This window comes from Gorilla gorilla, chromosome 10, assembly GCF_029281585.2.
Source record: "Gorilla gorilla gorilla isolate KB3781 chromosome 10, NHGRI_mGorGor1-v2.1_pri, whole genome shotgun sequence".
Lineage (NCBI taxonomy): Eukaryota > Metazoa > Chordata > Mammalia > Primates > Hominidae > Gorilla > Gorilla gorilla.
In genome coordinates this window covers 125,863,721-125,882,320 of record NC_073234.2, presented here as the reverse complement: position 1 = coordinate 125,882,320, position 18,600 = coordinate 125,863,721, and the positions used below count along the sequence as shown (strand labels likewise).

The following is an 18,600-nucleotide window of genomic DNA, read 5'->3' as shown; positions in this document are numbered from 1 at the left end:
CTGGTATTCCGGAGAGGCGGCTCCGATGCCGGCTTCTCGCCCCTCCGAAGCCGTTCGGACACTGCCCGAACAGCTTCGGGAGAGCGGGGCGGGCAGATCCGCGACCCCGGAGTTACGGTGGGGGAAGGGCAGGAGCGCTGCGGTCGCTGAGCGTTTGCACGTTTGCACCTCTCTGTGGAAGCAGTGCGTCACAGGAGGGAAATATACATGCTCCCCAAAACAAGAGGTGCCTTCCACTTCAGTATTCCAGATCCTCAGCACATTTGCAAATCGCGAGGGTCACCATACAGGTCAAACGTCTGCACGCAAACCAGGGACCGAAGCACGCGGCGCAAGGATGCGGAGCTTTATCTGTTGTACGTTATTACTCAGGTATCCAACCTTAGACAGCATCCCAACGGCCGATTTCCAACAACTACTTCTGCGCACGCGCAAATCGTCTCCCTCACCCCTCCCCTTTTTTCTCAGGACGCGTTTCTCACGGGATTTGGCCCGCGGGCTGCCCCGTAGTAGGAGGTGTGGTAGAACTGGAGCCGTAGAAAGAATGTGGATTGCGATTGGTTCGCACTTCACTTTCCCGGAGCTCAGTGGGCGTCGCGCGAAGACTAAGGGAGTGTGGCGGGCGGCTCCGGGAGCCAACATGCCTCGGTATGCGCAGCTGGTCATGGGCCCCGCGGGCAGCGGGAAGGTGAGGATCTGCGGGGACAAGGAGAGAAAAGTAGGAGTTCGTGGAAGGCGGGAGATTGGGTCCTGAGGGAGTGAGCCGGCGGGTGTGTGTATTGGGAACCCTGAGACCCCACGCAATTCATTTCTGCTGTCTGGCTTCACGTTCTTTTTTGTTGTTGTTTTGAAAGGGAAATAATGGTAGTTGTTAATATTTATTGTATACTTAAGCCCCAGGCAGCAGATGAAACGCCTCGCTTATTTCTACAACAACACTGTGAGAGAGATCTCATTTTTCTCATTTTACAGAAAACGAGACACAGAAAGGTTAATTAAGTTCTTTGCCTAGCAAAAAAATATAAATCCAGTTTTGTCTCAACTCCAGAATCCGGCCCTGTCTCGCTCCCAGGAGGGTAAAGTGGGGTCTCATTAATTACTGTTTCTCAGAACTTGGGACATGGACTTTTGGTATTTAAGGTGCTTTTAGGTGGTACATGGACCCCACATTAAGGAGCATCAGATAATGTATTGGGGAAATTGTTCCCTTTTCATTTCTCTTTCAGTTCTCAGCTTCGCATTTAGGAGAAATTGTGCTCGGTGCTAGTGTGTATCTTCAGCACTTCTTTAATCCCCAAGTCTTTTCAGAGAGCAGTTCTTAGTCTCAGAGCTTTTAATAGGCACCTGTATTTAGCTAAAAATGAGAACATTTAAAGATTTTATATAATTTTATGTCTAATTTCACGTTATGTCAAATATAAGTGGTTTTCAGTTTACAGTAGGGATAAATTTTTTTCTTGTAAACAAATATTAAGGGAATATTAGGAACATTCAAATACAGTGAGAATGGTGAAGTTATGGATCAAATAACATATGTGTGGGAAACATAGCCGGGCGTGGTGGCTCACGTCTGTAATCCTATCACTTTGGGAGATGGAGGTGGACGGATCGCCTGAGCCCAGGAGTTTGGGACCAGCCTGGGCAACACGGCGAAACTCTGTCTCTACAAAAAAATGCAAAAATTAGCCAGGCCTGGTGGCAGGTACCTGTAGTCCCAGCTTCTCGGGAAGCTGAAGTGGGAGGATTACCTGAACCCAGGAGGTTGAGGCTGTGGTGAGTGGTGATCGTGCCACTGCACTCCAGCCTGGGTGACAGAGGTACTGTCGCAAAAAAAAAAAAAGAAGTGTGGAAACACTAGAGTCTGTGGAGGTGTTGTGTGGCCTCAGTCTTTAACAAACACATTGTTCTAAGCTGTTGACTTATTCTGGGTAAAAACATGTACATGTAACTAAGATACCTATGGCCTTTAACTTACCCAGAGTCTGTAGTCTTTTGGGGAAGACAAATAGATGACCTGTCAATTAAGATACAGTGTGATGTGGCCAGGTGTGGTGGCTTAAGCCTGTAATCCTCGCACTTTGGGAGGCTGAGGCCAGCAGATCACTTGAGCCCAGGAGTTCAGGGTCAGCTTGGGCAACATGGTGAAGCCCTGTCTCCACCAAAAATACAAAAATTAGCTGGGCATGGTGGCGAGAGCCTATAGTCCCACCTACTCGGGGGGCTAAGGCTGGAGAATCGCTTGAGCCTTGGTCAAATCTGCAGTGAGCTATGATGGTGCCACTGCACTCCAGCCTGGGTGACAGTGAGACCCTTTGCAAAAAAAAAAAAAAAAAGATACAGCGTGTGATGTATGGAGAGGGTATTCCAGACAGAGACAACAGTATGTGTAAAGGCACTGAGAGGACCCATGATGGATGTTTTTTCTATAGTCTATTTTAATTTTTGGGCTGATTGTGTTAAACAAGTATCTTTATAAGCTTTTGATGCCTACTATCAGAAACATTCCTTGAGTACGTTCTTTATCCCAAGCACTGTTTTGGGCCCTGGGGGTTGTGTGGGGAAAAAAACATGCACACACAAAATCCGTGCCCTTGTGGAGCTTATCTTTAAACATAATAAGTCAATTAGAAACAATTATCAAGTATTTATTATGTACTAGGTATTGTGCTAGTCCCTGTGCTTGGGAAACTGAATAAGACACATCTCTGCCTTTAAACAGAGTATGACACAGACAAGTAGCCTAGAGACTTTTTTTTTTTTTTGAGCCAGGAGTCTTGTTCTGTCATCCAGGCTAGAGTGCAGTGGTGTGATCTCAGCTCACTGCGACCTCTGCCTCCCGGGTTCAAGCGATTCTCCTGCCTCAGCCTCCTGAGTATCTGAGATTACAGGCATACGCCACCATGCCCAGCTAATTTTTGTATTTTTAGTAGAGACGAGGTTTCACCATGTCGGCCAGGCTGGTCTCCAACTCCTGACCTCAGGTGATCCGTCGACCTCAGCCTCCCAAAGTACTGGGATTACAGATGTGAGCCACTGCACCCAGCCCCAGATGTTAACATAGTATGGTAACAACTACATAATGGATAAAGAATTATCTAAACCAAAAGTTACAAACTGATAGCCACCTCCAGACTATTTATTGATCTTGGTGTTCTTTCATCTTGGAATGCTCTTCCCCTTAGGTTGGCAAACTCCTTCTCATATACTCAGATCTCCCCTACTCAGAGACATCATCCCTGACCATCCTACCTAAAGCTTTGTTTGGACTGTACAAGTCCTGGTAGAGACACTGTGTTAGGTGTTACACTATGTAACCAGAACTCTTCCCTTTAAATACCACTTGTCACATTTAGAACAGTAAGGAGCCTTAGTGATTATGGAGGACATCCCAGTTAGAGACAAGAAAATTGAGGGGCGGAGTGGAGAAGTAAATTCCCCAGAGGTACCCATGAGTCTAAGTCAGGTTTGAATCTGCAGCCCAGTCAGGTATGTTTTTCCCTTGTTGTCAGTCAGCCTCTTGGTTGATGAAGGCATAGTTTTGACCTTAGTGGATAGTATTCCAGAGTATGGAAGGTAGCACTACACTACCTGTTGCTTTAACCTCTCATGCCTTGTGACATTACAGAGCACCTACTGTGCCACCATGGTCCAGCACTGTGAAGCCCTCAACCGGTCTGTCCAAGTTGTAAACCTGGATCCAGCAGCAGAACACTTCAGCTACTCCGTGATGGCTGGTAAGTCCTGAGCAAAGGCTCCCCCCACCTTCAGGAACAGTAAGGGCTGGGGAGGCAGTGAGTACTAGCTGCTTAGCACAGATACTTATTAAAGTCTGGATCCCTGGTTTTATGGTAAATAGCATGAGCTTGTCATTTGGTCACATCTGTTCATGGTGATATGTGTGACAGTATCCTTTCTTGGTCTTTGATGTAAGATTTAAAAGTAAATGGGGCTGGGCGCGGAGGCTCATGCCTGTAATTCCAGCACTTTGGGAGGCCGAGGCGGGTGGATCACGAGGTCAGGAATTTGAGACCAGCCTGACCAACATGGTGAAACCCTGTCTCTACTAAAAACACAAAAAAATTAGCTGGGCGTGGTGGCATGTGACTGTAATCCCAGCTACTCAGGAGGCTGAGAAAGGAGAATCGCTTGAACCCAGGAGACAGAGGTTGCAGTGAGCCGAGATTGCGCCACTGCACTCCAGCCTGGGCAACAGAGCGAGACTCCATCTCAAAAAAAAAAAAAAAAAGTAAATGGACACTTCCCTCAGCACCCTTTCATTCTGTCCCTTTTGTCCTTAGTCCTGCTGTAGTGAATCATGTGGTATATTGCTGATCACTATAAGTCAGGAGGCTGGGTTTGTTTTTTTTAATTCTTTTAATTTGTTCATTCAAGTGTCTGTTGAACACCTGTTTTATGCCAGACACCGGAGTTATAGCAGAGAATAATACAGACATTATCCCTGCTCACACCAACCCTTTAGGAAATAGGCAATAAACAACATGATGAACATGTTACAGAATGTGATGACTGCAGACAGGCTCATGAGAAGTACTCATTGGGAGAGGTTGCTTTAGCTAGGATTGTCAGGGAGGATGGTGACTCTGAGGAGGGGATCTTTGAGCCTAGACCTGAAGGATGGTAATATGCTCCTCAGGCTGAGGAAAGTCCTTCCAAAATGAGGGAACATTTAGAGCAATAAATATGCCAAGCTGGGTGCAGGGACATGTGCCTGTAGTCCCAGCTACTTGGGAGGCTGATGTGGGAGGATCACTTGAGCCCAAGAGTTCAAGTCCAGCCTGGGCAACATTGCAAGATCCATCTCTGAAAAATAAAATAAATAAATAAATAGCCTGGAGGTGAGAAATGATTTGGTATTCTCCAGGAAAGCCAAGATGTCAGTGAGCTAAAGCATAATGACTGAAAGAAAGAAGTGGGTAGGGGCTAACAGGACATGAGAAGATGGGATTTTATCCTGTTGTCAGTGGGGTGCCACTAGAGGGTTTTAAGAAGAGGAAAGGATTGACATTTGATACATGTTTTGGGGGTTTTTTGTTTTTTTTGAGACAGGGTCCAGCTCTGTCGCCCAGGCTGGAGTGCAGTGACACAACCTCTGCCTCCTGAGCTCAAGCCATCCTCCCACCTCAGCCTCCCAAGTAGCTGGGACTACAGGTGCGTGCCACCATGCCTGGCTAATTTTTATACTTTTTTTTTTTTTTTTTTTTTTTGTAGAGACAGGGTTTCACCATGCTGCCCAGGCTGGTCTCAAACTCCTGAGCTCAAGCAATCTGCTGGCCTCAGTCTCCCAGAGTGCTGGGATTAGAGGCGTGAGCCACTGCATCCGGCCTTTTTTTGTTTTTGTTGTTGTTGTTGTTTTGTTTTTGAGACAAGGTCTCACTCTGTCACCCAGGCTATAGTATAGTAGCCTGATCACAGCTCATTGCAGTCTCAACCTCCTGGACTCAAGCAATCCTCCTACCTCCCAAGTAGCTGGGACTACAGGCACACACTATCATGCCTGGGTAATTTTTGTATTTTTTGTAGAGGCGGGGTTTCTCCATGTTGCCCAGGCTGGTCTCATTGCCCAGGCTGGTCTCAAACTCCTGGGCTCAAGCGACTCACCCAGCTTGACTTCCGAAAGCGCTGGGATAATAGGCATGGGCCACCGCACTTGGCCTGATTTATGTTTTAAAAAATAACTCAGGTGCTCAGATGAAAAATGGACTCTAGTGGGTTGAGAGTAGAAGTACAATCTGCATGGCTGGGCATGGTGGCTCACGCCTGTAATCCCAGCACTTTGGGAGGCCGAGGCAGGCGGATCACAAGGTCAGGAGATCAAGACCATCCTGGCTAACACGGTGAAACCCCGTCTCTACTAAAAATACAAAAAACTAGCCGGGCATGGTGGCGGGCGCCTGTGGTCCCAGCTACTGGGGAGGCTGAGGCAGGAGAATGGCGTGAACCCGGGAGGCAGAGCTTGCAGTGAGCCGAGATCGCGCCACTGAACTCCAGCCTGGGCGACAGAGCGAGACTCCATCTCAAAAAAAAAAAAAAAAAAAACAAAATTAGCTGGGTGTGGTGACACATGCCTGTAATCCCAGCTACTCTGGAGGCTGAGACAGGGGAATCGCTTGAACCCGGGAGGCAGAGGTTCTGGTGAGCCGAGATCGCACCATTGCACTCCACCCTGGGCAACAAGAGCGAAACTCCATTTTAAAATTAAAAAAAGAAGTACAACCTGCACTGCCGCTGTTGTAGTTAGCCAGGTGTACACCAGGACTAGGGTGGTCACGGTGGAGATGTAAGGAAGCAGACAGATTCAATATATTTTGCAAGTTGAATTAACAGCATTTTGTGGGGGATTGAACCAAGAAGGCATAGCAAAGTAAGGAATCAAGGGTGACTCTTACAGCTTTGTTCAGTGTATGATATAATTTCCTGTGGAGGGAGACAGGTCGTTTTAGGTTTGGGGACGTTCTCTTTGCACTCACTAAGTGCAAAGGGAAACTTCTGATTACTGTTAATGAGTGAGCAGGTTGCGGGGAGGCAGATTGAAGGGAGAGGAGGAGATGTGAAATGCTTTTCTTTGAGAAAAAAGGCATTGTATTACTTTGGAACCATTTGGCTGCAGCAAACAGAAACCACTCTAAGCTAGCTTAGTTAAAAAGAGGACTTAGGATGGGCGCTATGACTCACACCTGTAATCCCAGCACTTTGGGAGGCCAAAGCAGATGGATGGCTTGAACCTAGGAGTTCAAGACCAGCCTGGGAAGCATGGTGAAACCCCATCTCTACAAGTCAATACAAAGATTAGCCTGGCATGCTGGCGGGTGCCTTTATTCCCAGCCACTCAGGAGGCTGAGGTGGGAGGATCACTTGAGCCTACAAGGTCAAGGTTGCAGTGAGCCATGATTATGCCACTGCACTCCAGCCTGGGCAGCGGAGTGAGACCCTGTCTAAAAAGAAAGAAAGCCAGATTGATTGTCCCAATTTGGATCAGTTATCTGTTATTGATTGCTGAGGGAGGGGGTAGGAAGGTGTTGTCAGTATAAATGTGTCTGTGAATGAAGCTCAGTCCTTTGTGAATGGAGAATGTAGGTTTGAGCACAAAAATAAGTAAAAACCTAAGGTAGAAGATTCTATATACTGATTCCCCAAAATTAGTAAGATAACCATACCAGAATTTTTTAAGCCTCTCCTGTTGGTGATTTTTTTTTTTCCTGAGACAGAGTCTCTCTCTGCCGCCCAGGCTGGAGTGCAGTGGTACCATGTCATCTCACTACATCCTCTGCCTCCTGGGTTCAAGTGATTCTCCTGCCTCAGCCTCCCGAGCAGCCAGGATTACAGGCACATGCCAGCACACCTGACTAATTTTTCTATTTTTGTTTGTTTTTGTTTTTGTTTGAGATGGAGTCTTTTTTTTGTTCAATTTTATAACTTTATTTGATGTATTTGACGATCAGTGATTAGTTCTCATCGACATTGACTGTCTGTAGATTTTTGAAAGTGGTGACAGGTACATAGGTAACCAAAGTATATGGCTTATTTGGTGAATCTTCATCCTCATTACGTTTTCTGGACAGCTGCACACAGATTCGGTATGGGACATTCCTTATTCCTTTGGCCCAGACAGCTTTGTTGAGCCTGGTATCAATGCGCACATCTGGAGTTCCCATCTCCTTCATGGCAAATTTCTGAATCTCTTTGAGTGCCCGAGGGGCACGCTTCTTGAAGCCCACTCCATAGATGTGCTGTGAATGTTGATGGTGTATTCTCGGGTTACCACTTCGTTGATGGCAGAATGGCCCTTTTTCTTCTCGCCACCCTTCTTTGCAGGAGCCATTCTGCTGGGTCCAAGTTGGAAAGTGAGATGGAGTCTTGCTCTGTCGCCTGGGCTTGAGAGCAGTGGCGTGATCTTGGCTCACTGCAACCTCCGCCTGCTGGGTTCAAGTGATTCTCCTGCCTCAGCCTCCGGAGTGGCTAGAACTACAGGCGTGCGCCACCATGCCTGCTAATTTTTGTATTTCTAGTAGCGATGGGGCTTCACCATGTTGGCCAGGCTGGTCTCGAACTCCTGATCTCATGATCCCCCCACCTCGGCCTCCCAAAGTGCTGGGATTACAGGCATGAGCCACCATGCCCAGCCTAATTTCTATATTTTTAGCAGAGACAGGTTTCAGCATGTTGGCCAGGCTAGTCTTGAACTCCTGACCTCAAGTGATCTGCCTGCCTCACCCAAAGTGCTGGGATTACAGGCATGAGTCACCGCGCCCAGCCCCTGATGGTGATTTTGATATATTATCTCATAGTTCTCATCCTTCTAACCTAGGATAAGGAAAGTGAGGCTCAAGGAGGTGAAATAGTTTCCTTAGTGTCATTGTGTTAAGAAATGGTAATCTGTTTTCTTTTTTTGGTTTTGTACTTTTTTGGAATAGGTAATACATATTCACATGGTTCATAATGTAAAAGTACTAAAGAGTAAGTATACAGGAAAACATCTTCCTCTCAGCTCTGCATCCCAGCAATCAGCTCCCCTCCCTGGCAGCAGCCAGTGTTACCAGTTTCTGGTGTGTGCTTTCATAGCCTGTGCACATAAAATTCAAGATGTATATGTATTATGTCTATGTAGTGAATTTTTGTCTTTTATTAACACCAATGATAGCATTCTTACACAGTTCTGCACCTTGCATTTTTCACTGAACAATATGCCTAGGAGATTGTATTATTATTAATACTTAAAGAGATTTTCCCCATTTATGGCTGTGTAGTATTCCATTGTCGGGCTGTACAATAATTTATTTGCTCAGTTCTCTATTGATGGACACTGCTACAGGGAAAAGCCATGTACATAAATAATTTCCTGCATATGGGTTTTTTATGTAATTATTAACTTTTATGTTCTATTTCTAGTAAGGATAACAATTTTTGAAGGGACACATATATTCTGGGCCCTATCTGTCCTTTTCAGACATCCGGGAACTGATCGAGGTGGATGATGTAATGGAGGATGATTCTCTGCGATTCGGTCCCAACGGAGGATTGGTATTTTGCATGGAGTACTTTACCAATAATTTTGACTGGCTGGAGAACTGTCTTGGCCATGTAGAGGACGACTATATCCTTTTTGATTGTCCAGGTGAATCAACAATTTGAATGCATTGTCTTCCTTAAAGTCTTGATAGTTCCATCCTTAGTAGGAGAAAGGAGAGTGAGTATTTGTAGCTCTAAACTATACTGCAGTAAAGTACCAAGCTTATTCAATGGCTGTCACTTATTAAGTATATCTCTTGAGGCCGGGCGCAGTGGCTCACGCCTGTAATCCCATCACTTTGGGAGGCCGAGGCAGGTGGATCACGAGGTCAGGAGATCGAGACCATCCTGGCTAACATGGTGAAACCCTGTCTCTACTAAAAATACAAAAAATTAGCCGGGCGTGGTGGCGGGTGCCTGTAGTCCCAGCTGCTTGGGAGGCTGAGGCAAGAGAATGGCGTGAACCCGGGAGGTGGAGCTTGTAGTGAGCCAAGATTGCACCACTACACTCCAGCCTGGGCAACAGAATGAGACTGTCTCAAAAAAAAAAAAAAAAAAAAAAAAAAAAAGTGTATCTATTAAGTGCTTGCTTTGTACGCTGGGAATACCATAGAGCACAGATGGCCATGGTCTCTGGCCTCATGGAGCTCACATTTGGCAGAACTCGAGACAGTACAAACAAAAAGCATCCAAATGATTATTTAATATTCATTTGTCATTGAGTATTCCACAGGAGTAGCACAGATCATCACACAGATAGTGGCGGTTAGAGAGGCATCTGAGGCGGCCTTTCAGCTGGGCTGGAGGCTGAGGGTGAGGAAGGCAGAGGGCACAGCCTGCTGAACACCTCCCAGGAGGAAGGAACAAAGCTGTTTTAAGGCACTGAAAAGGCCAGTGTGGCTGGAGCATAATAAACAAAGAGGCAATTGTCATGAGGTGTGACTGGTAGGAGACAGATAATAGCACATCATGGCTTCTGAAGCCAAATCGTGAATTTTCTTTTTTTTTTTTTTTTTTTTTGAGACTGAGTTTCATTCCTGTCACCCAGGCTGGAGTACGATGGTGCCATCTCGGCTCACTCCAGTCTCCGCTTCCTGGGTTCAAGTGATTCTCCTGTCTCAGTCTCCCAAGTAGCTGGGATTACAGGCACCCACCACCACACCCGGCTATTTTTGTATTTTTAGTAGAGACAGGGTTTCACTGTGTTGGCCAGGCTGGTCTCAAACTCTGGACCTTAGGTGATTCACCTGCCTCAGCCTCCCAAATGCTGGGATTACTGGTGTGAGCCACCGCCTCCAGCCCAAATTGTGAATTTTCAACTTGAGCCTAACCTGGCTTTGACCATTTATGGCCCTCACTTTTTTCCCCTTGCTTTTAATTGACCATACATATACCCACAGAAAAGTATATATGTCATAAGTATACAGCTTGATGAATATTCCCAAACTATAGATATCTTTGTAGCACTTATTTATTTATTTTTGTAGAGATAGGATCTCACTATATTGCTCAGGCTGCTCTCAAAGTCCTGGGCTCAAGCTATCCTCCCACCTTAGCCTCCCAAAGTGCTGGGATTACAGGTGTGTGAACCATGGCATCTGGCCAATAACACTCATATTGATTGGCAGAAAACTAAAGTGTGAAGAACCTCATTTTCTTTCTTTCTTTTTTTTTTATTTTTAAAGACAGAGTCTTACTCTGTCGCCCAGGCTGGAGTGCAGTGGCGTGATCTTGGCTCACTGCAGCCTCCTCCTCCCGGGTTTAAGCAATTCTTGTGCCTCAGCATCCCACAGGCACGCACCACCACGCCTGGCTAAATTTTTTCTATTTTTAGTAGAGATGGGGTTTCACTATGATGGTCAGGCTGGTCTTGAACTCCTGGCCTCAAGTGATCCACCTGCCACAGCCTCCCAAAGTGCTGGGATTACAGGCATGAGCCACCCTGCCCAACCAGAGAACCTCATTTTTTACATAAAACTTAATAGTTAGGGATTCCTATGGTGGCAGTACCTTAGGTTTTATGATTGCTTTGAGAGGCTGTGGGCCCCTTAAAAATGTGTTGGCTTTTATTTTTATCCATCTTATGGGGAAAATTTGTTTCCTCTAACTTGATGATTTAACATACTTGCTATTTCTAAAATTCTTGCAATACTCTTCATGTAGGTCAGATTGAGTTGTACACTCACCTGCCTGTGATGAAACAGCTGGTCCAGCAGCTCGAGCAGTGGGAGTTCCGAGTCTGTGGAGTTTTTCTTGTTGATTCCCAGTTCATGGTGGAGTCATTCAAGGTCTGAAGCTAAATCTCTTACAGATTTTTTTTTTTTTTTTTTTTTTTTTTGTGACAGAGTCTTACTCTGTTGCCCAGGCTGGAGCGCAGTGGCGTGATCTCAGCTCACTGCAACCTCCGCCTCCCAGTTCAAGTGATTCTTGTGCCTCAGCCTCCTGAGTAGCTGGAATTACAGGTATGTGCCATCATGCCTGGCTAATTTTTGTATTTTTAGTAGAGACGGGGTTTTACCATGTTGGCCAGGCTGATCTCGAACTCCTGACCTCAAACATCAAGTGATCCACCTGCCTTGGCCTCCCAAAGTCTCTTAAAGATTTTTAAACTATGAGTTCAAGCAGATGACAGTTCCTTTAATTATTGTGTGATTCTGAACATTTCACAAATGATTCCAGAGTTACTTTATCCCTTTTGTTATTAAATTATGATAACATGTTGTTAATCAAAAATAGTAAATTATTATATCATAGAGATTTAGGAGGAACTGCTTACCAAGAAAAAAACTGAGGTTGCTGGGTGAAGTGGTTCACAGCTATAATCTTAGCACTTTGGGAGGCCAAGGCAGGAGGATTGCTTGAGCCCAGGAGTTTCGGACCTGCTTGGGCAACAGAATGAGACCCTGTCTCTACAAAAAATATAAAAATTAGCTAGACGTTGTGGCACGTGCCTGTAGTCCCAGCTACTTGGGAAGCTGAAGTGGGAGGATCGCTTGAGTACAGGAAGCAGAGGTTGCAGTGAGCCGAGATCGCCAAGATCGCACCATTGCACACCAGCCTGAGTGACAGAGTGAGACTCTGTCTCAAAAAAAAAAAAAGAGGAAGTAGCGGGGGAGAAAAAACTGAAGCAGATGGCTATTTTATAAAATAGTCTATTTTTAATTTTCTGAGGACCTTTTGTCCAGTTTATGAACTACCAAGATCAAATTTTTTATTAATAGCTCTTAAGGAATATTAGATGGGAAAGGAAATTAAAATGCTGTCTAAATTGAAATTTGTGATCACTGTATGTTATCTATATCTTCCCTCACCTTTGGGAACCAAGAATCAAGCATTTGATTCCCAATGATTTGGGAACATTTTTTTCTATATGGCTAGCATTACTTTTAATAAAATATAAATAATTTTGCCTTTTCCACATGTTCTGAACTGGCATTTCTTTTTTTTTTTTTTTTTTTTTTTTTGAGACCGAGTTTTGCCGTTGTTGCCCAGGCTGGAATGTGGTGGTGCAATCTTGGCTCACGGGAACCTCCGCCTCCTGGGTTCAAGTGATTCTCCTGCCTCAGACTCTTGAGTAGCTGGGATTACAGGCACATGCCACCATGCCTGGCTAATTTTGTATTTTTAGTAGAGACAAGGTTTCACCACGTTGGCCAGGCTGGTCTTGAACTCCTGACCTGAGGTGATCTGCCCGCCTCAGCCTCCCCAAGTGTTGGGATTACAGGCATGAGCCACCACATCCAGCTTGCATTTCTTTTATTTAGGCCAGTTCTGTTCCAGTGAGGAATAAAAGACTCTTTATGCAGACCAGGTAACTTTGTTGGCAACAGTCAGTTCATCTTCCCTTTTCTGTTTCCTCCTTCAGTTTATTTCTGGCATCTTGGCAGCCCTGAGTGCCATGATCTCTCTAGAAATTCCGCAAGTCAACATCATGACAAAAATGGATCTGCTGAGTAAAAAAGCAAAAAAGGAAATTGAGAAGTGAGTTCACTGTTCTTCCATTATTATCAGATCTCAATTGCAGAGATGAACCTTCTGTTTTATTTAGATGGGAAGTTTAGCTGGTTTATAAACCTAGTCTCCTGAATTCATCAGTCTTTCTGTCTTTTAAAGATTTTTAGATCCAGACATGTATTCTTTATTAGAAGATTCTACAAGTGACTTAAGAAGCAAAAAATTCAAGAAACTGACTAAAGCTATATGTGGACTGGTAAGCTTTTAAAGTTTGGATTTTTTGGCCAGGTGCAGTGGCTAATGCCTGTAACCCTAGCACTTTGGCAGGCCAAGGCAGCAAGATTGAGTCCAGGAGTTCAAGACCAGCCTGGGCAACATAGTGACACCCTATCTCTAAAAAAATTTTTTTAATTAGGCCAGGCGCAGTGGCTCACCTGTAATCCTAGCACTTTGGGAGGCCAAGGCAGGCTGATCATTTGAGGTCAGGAGTTCAAGACCAAGCCTGGCCAACATGGTGAAACCCTGTCTCTACTAAAAATACAAAAAAAAAATTAGCTGGGCATGGTGGTGTGCGCCTGTAATCCTAGTATTCGGGAGCCTGAGACAGGAGAATCACTTGAACTCGGGAGGCGGAGGTTGCAGTGAGTTGAGATCATGCCACTGCAGTCCAGCCTGGGTGACAGAGTAAGACTTTGTCTCAAAAACAAAAAAAAATTAGGCCAGGCACGGTGACTTACGCCTGTAATCCCAGCTCTTTGGGAGGCCGAGGTGGGTGGATCACCTGAGGTCAGGAGTTTGAGACCAGCCTGGCCAACATGGTGAAACCCCATCTCTACTAAAAAATACAAAAATTAGCCAGGCGTGGTGGTGCATGCCTATAATCCCAGCTATTCGGGAGGCTGAGGCAGGAGAGTTGCTGGAACCCAGGAGGCGGAGGTTGCAGTGAGCCGAGATCTTGTCATTACACTCCAGCCCGGTCCAACAACAGCAAGACTCTGTCTCAAAAAAAAAAAGCCAGGCATGGTGCTGCACGCCTGTAGTCTCAGCTACTGTGGAGGCTGAGGTGGGAGGATCCCTTGAGCCTGGGAGGTCAAGGCTGTAGTGAGCCATGATCAGATCATGTCACTGTGCTCTAGCCTAGGCGGCAGAGAGACCCTATCTCAAAAAAAACAAAAAGGGGGCCAGGTGCGCAGTGACTCACGCCTATAGTCCCAGCACTTTGGGAGGCCAAGGCAGGTGGATCACTTGAGGTCAGGAGTTCAAGACCAGGCTGACAACATGGTGAAACCCCATCTGTACTAAAAATACAAAATTAGCCGGGCATGGTAGGGCACGCCTGTAATCCCAGCTACTCAGGAGGCTGAGGCAGGAGAATTGCTTGAACCTGGAGGTGGAGGTTGAGCAACAAGAGCGAAACTCTGTCTCCCCGAAAAAAAAAAAAAAAGAAAAAAAAAGGATGAAGTTTTTTGGGTTTTTTTCCTAAACACCTGGTCAAGTGTTTGCCTGTGTCCAGTCATTTGCCATATAAAAAGCACAGTTCAACCCTATTTTCTGCAAAGTGGAGGAGGGAAAAGGGCTGTGGGCTGGTCAGTCAGCAGTTTAATTTAGAAGTAGTTATTGGTAGTGGCCAATAAATTAACTAACATCTTATTATTTCAAGCCATTTGGAGAGTTCAGGACTGTTTGTTCTCCTGTGAAATTTCCAGTGGTTGTTGAATTCAGATAAATAGCCGTGAAACAGTGTCTAGTTAAAGTAATAAGCTAACAAGTGTTCTAGCAGATCAGAAGTCAGAAAAATCAATGATTTACTCTCTGTCTAGCTATCCCTTCTCCTCCTCTTCCTGTAAACACATCAGTGTTTTTATTCAGAAGTACAAATGGTTATAAAACTCAAATATAAGTTGAAAATTATGTATTTTGCACAACTTCAGAATGAACTTTTCTTGAAATCCACAACTTGTAGATTGATGACTACAGCATGGTTCGATTTTTACCTTACGATCAGTCAGATGAAGAAAGCATGAACATTGTATTGCAGCATATTGATTTTGCCATTCAATATGGAGAAGACCTAGAATTTAAAGAACCAAAGGTAATTTCTGGTTTGGGGTGTTTGTTAGCTTTTGATAAAAATATTTGCCAGCACTCACTGGACTCTTGCATAATCCAGGCGACTCCTTAAATTAGTTTTTTGTCTTATTAATGACAGTTAACTGGGCTTTTCTGGGTGATCTCTGAAATTAACACTGTACTCCACAAGCAGTATCACTTTTACTCTACTTTTGTTGAGGCAGTATGATGAACCCTGTGTGTACTTAGAGCTTGGGTGTATGTGTAAAGAGGAGGTGAAATTGGGCTGCCCTCACATATGTCATTGAGAAGACTAATGATAGTATCAGCTAAGCATTTTTTTATTTTTTTAGTTTTTATTTTCCTGACCACTAGACTACCAGCGAAGTAAAGCACTATCACAGGAAATTAGCCAAGAATCGTCTTGAATGTAAATTCAAATGAGAAATGCTTCTGAGATAGAAGCACATTAATTTACTACATATCTGGAAAAAAATCTGTCAATCATGCCTTTTCTTACTATTAACAGTTACCTATAAGCAACACCTGGAGCTGGTGCTGGGTAATTAGTTCCACATAGGGTATTACCTGAAAAATATATAAACACATACTAGTTCTGACTGAGGTGAAATGAATATATTTTCTATTTTGTGTTTCCATTGTGTCAGGAACATGAAGATGAGTCTTCCTCTATGTTTGACGAATATTTTCAAGAATGCCAGGATGAATGAAGAGTTTACTAAAAGTAACCATCTAAAGAGCTTGTGGCCAAACCAGCAGAACATTCTTCTCTTCAAAGGATGCAATAGTAGAAAGCTACTTATTTTAATGAAAAAAAGTAAAACTTTGTTCTTTATCAGCCGCATGCCTGAATCAAATTTTTAATTATTTTGAAACTGCTGCTGTTTAAAGTGGAATCTTTTAGTATTATAACAGCATCACTGTAGATTTTGTAAGTCAAAATTGAAATGAATGCACATAGATTTATATATAAATTAGCACCTGAGCTAAGGTTAAGGCTGGTCTAAACTTATTTTCACTTTTTGTATTATTTTTGAGATGCAGGAATTACTGTAACAAAATATGTATGTCCGAAGGGAAAAAGCTGCAAGGATATATATAAGACCACTGCTTATCTGTATCTTCCCATTTTCCTATATTGAAAATGTATATTATTTATATAACTTAAAAAGTAAAAATAACTATGTTTTGAGATATGTATGTGTATATATAAAAGAAACAGAAAGGTTTTTAATGTTTCTTGGACCTAGATAACAAGTACACTGCAGTGTCTAATTTGATTCATTTTAATTAAGCAAAATGTGGCCGAGCGTGGTGGCTCACACCTATAATGCCAGCACTTAGGAGGCCGAGGCAGGTGGATCACCTGAGGTCAGGAGTTCAAGACCAACCTGGCTAACATGGTGAAAGCCTGTCTTTACTAAAAATACAAAAAATTAGCTGGGCGTGGTGGCGCGTGCCTGTAATCCCAGCTACTTGAGAGGCTGAGGTGGGAGAATCCCTTGAATCCAGAAGGTGGAGGTTGCAGTGAGCCAGGATTGCACCATTGCACTCCAGCCTGGGCAACAGAGTGAGACTCCATCTCAAAAAAAAATGTGAGGACCTGTAAGTATCGGTGGTAGCTTATGCCTGGGGGCCAGGCTAGAGGGAAGGGTCGGGTGTCTACCCCATGGTCCACTCAGGGAGGAGCATGATGAGTGGGCAACATGGGGATGTGCTGGGCTGCCTGGGGACTTTGCTGTGGCCCTTAGAGGATAGAGAGTGTGGAAACAGCCTGATCTCCCAGGGTTGCTAATTCTTAGAAACTTATTGTCACAAGGGAGGGGAAGAAAGAAGAGGCAGCTTTTCAGTTGCCCTCTTCCTTGGTCCTCCCTGGTTTAGCTTCTAGAGAGTATGGTATGTGCCTGTGGAGAAAAAGTGAAGGACTCGATTCCAGTGCCTTCCCCACTGGACACTGGGGTTTCAAAGATGAATCTGGCAATTCCAGTCCTCGAGGATTTCACTGTCTCATAGGCAGGGCTGACAGAAATTCAGTAAATTTACACAAATTTACTGAAGTTCCGTGGATGCCAGGCACTGGGGATAGAACAGGGATGCACAGTGCAGGCAGGGCCTTGCTCACGTGGGGCTGCCATGCTGGCCTGTGAGACTGACCATGAGGAAGGAAACCTCGGAGAGAGGATGGAAAGAAAAGCAGAAAAGAAATGGAGAGTGATTATGGGGCTACTTTGGGTTCTTTGTCAAAAAAGACCTTGCCTAAAAGGTGCTATTTGCCCCGTCAGCTGAATGCGAAATCATGTGGGAACATGGGGTCCTATTTCAGGCTGGGAACTGGCAGAAGAAATGGCTCTCAGGCAGCAATGAACTTGACTTTTAACATAAGAAGTTTTCGCTCTCCCTCTCCCTCTCCCTCTCCCTCTCCCCACAGTCTCCCTCTCCCTCTCTTTCCACGGTCTCCCTCTGATGCCGAGCCGAGGCTGGACGGTACTGCTGCCATCTCGGCTCACTGCAACCTCCCTGCCTGATTCTCCTGCCTCAGCCTGCCGAGTGCCTGCGATTGCAGGCGCGCGCCGCCACGCCTGACTGGTTTTCATATTTTTTTGGTGGAGACGGGGTTTCGCTGTGTCGGCCGGGCTGGTCTCCAGCTCCTAACCGCGAGTGATCTGCCAGCCTCGGCCTCCCGAGGTGCCGGGATTGCAGACAGAGTCTCGTTAACTCAGTGCTCAATGGCGCCCAGGCTGGAGTGCAGTGGCGTGATCTCGGCTCGCTACAACCACCTCCCAGCCGCCTGCCTTGGCCTCCCAAAGTGCCGAGATTGCAGCCTCTGCCCGGCCGCCACCCCATCTGGGAAGTGAGGAGCGTCTCTGCCTGGCCGCCCATCGTCTGGGATGTGAGGAGCCCCTCTGCCTGGCTGCCCAGTCTGGAAAGTGAGGAGCGCCTCTTCCCGGCCGCCATCACATCCTGGAAGTGAGGCGCGTCTCTGCCCGGCCGCCCATCGTCTGAGATGTGGGGAGCACCTCTGCCCTGCCGCCCCGTCCGGGATGTGAGGAGCGTCTCTGCCCGGCCGCCCCGTCTGAGAAGTGAGGAGCCCCTCCGCCCGGCAGCCGCCCCGTCTGAGAAGTGAGGAGCCCCTCCGCCCGGCAGCCGCCCTGTCTGAGAAGGGAGGAGCCCCTCCGCCCGGCAGCCGCCCCGTCTGAGAAGTGAGGAGCCCCTCCGCCCGGCAGCCACCCCGTCGGGGAAGTGAGGAGCGTCTCCGCCCGGCAGCCACCTCGTCTGGGAGGGAGGTGAGGGGGCCAGCCCCCCGCCCGACCACCCGCCCTGTCCCGGAGGGAGGTGGGGGGGTCAGCCCCCCGCCCGGCCAGCCGCCCCGTCCGGGAGGTGAGGGGCGCCTCTGCCCGGCCGCCCCTACTGGGAAGTGAGGAGCCCCTCTGCCCGGCCAGCCGCCCCGTCCGGGAGGGAGGTGGGGGGGTCAGCCCCCCGCCCGGCCAGCCGCCCCGTCCGGGAGGTGAGGGGCGCCTCTGCCCGGCC

At 46.3% G+C, this 18,600-nt stretch overlaps 1 protein-coding gene and 1 pseudogene across 4 annotated transcripts; one reads left to right on the top strand and one right to left on the bottom strand.

The window, feature by feature from the left end:
- The first annotated feature begins 25 nt into the window (after positions 1–25).
- Positions 26–16,329, top strand: GPN3 (GPN-loop GTPase 3). 4 transcript variants are annotated; one of them, XM_004053883.5, is made up of 9 exons: positions 26–372; positions 469–688; positions 3,626–3,734; positions 8,966–9,133; positions 11,191–11,315; positions 12,893–13,008; positions 13,141–13,237; positions 14,945–15,073; positions 15,720–16,329. In XM_004053883.5, the coding sequence occupies exons 1-9, from the start codon at positions 26–28 to the stop codon at positions 15,780–15,782; spliced, it is 1,374 nt and encodes a 457-aa protein (XP_004053931.3). In that variant the 3' UTR covers positions 15,783–16,329. The 4 variants fall into 4 exon arrangements, with proteins under 4 accessions (XP_004053931.3, XP_055215001.1, XP_018894014.1 ...); XM_055359026.2 differs by having other exon boundaries at positions 469–718; XM_019038469.3 differs by having other exon boundaries at positions 208–356.
- On the bottom strand, positions 7,464–7,874 carry LOC101141706 (large ribosomal subunit protein eL31-like; annotated as a pseudogene).
- Positions 16,330–18,600: the final 2,271 nt, after the last annotated feature.

Excerpts from the sequence above, each read along its gene's own strand:
- GPN3 (XM_055359026.2), top strand. The coding sequence starts at position 26 with ATGCCGGCTTCTCGCCCCTCCGAAGCCGTTCGGACACTGCCCGAACAG. Across the intron at positions 9,134-11,190 it reads TATCCTTTTTGATTGTCCAG|GTCAGATTGAGTTGTACACT; the intron begins GTGAATCAACAA and ends CTCTTCATGTAG. Across the intron at positions 15,074-15,719 it reads TAGAATTTAAAGAACCAAAG|GAACATGAAGATGAGTCTTC; the intron begins GTAATTTCTGGT and ends CCATTGTGTCAG.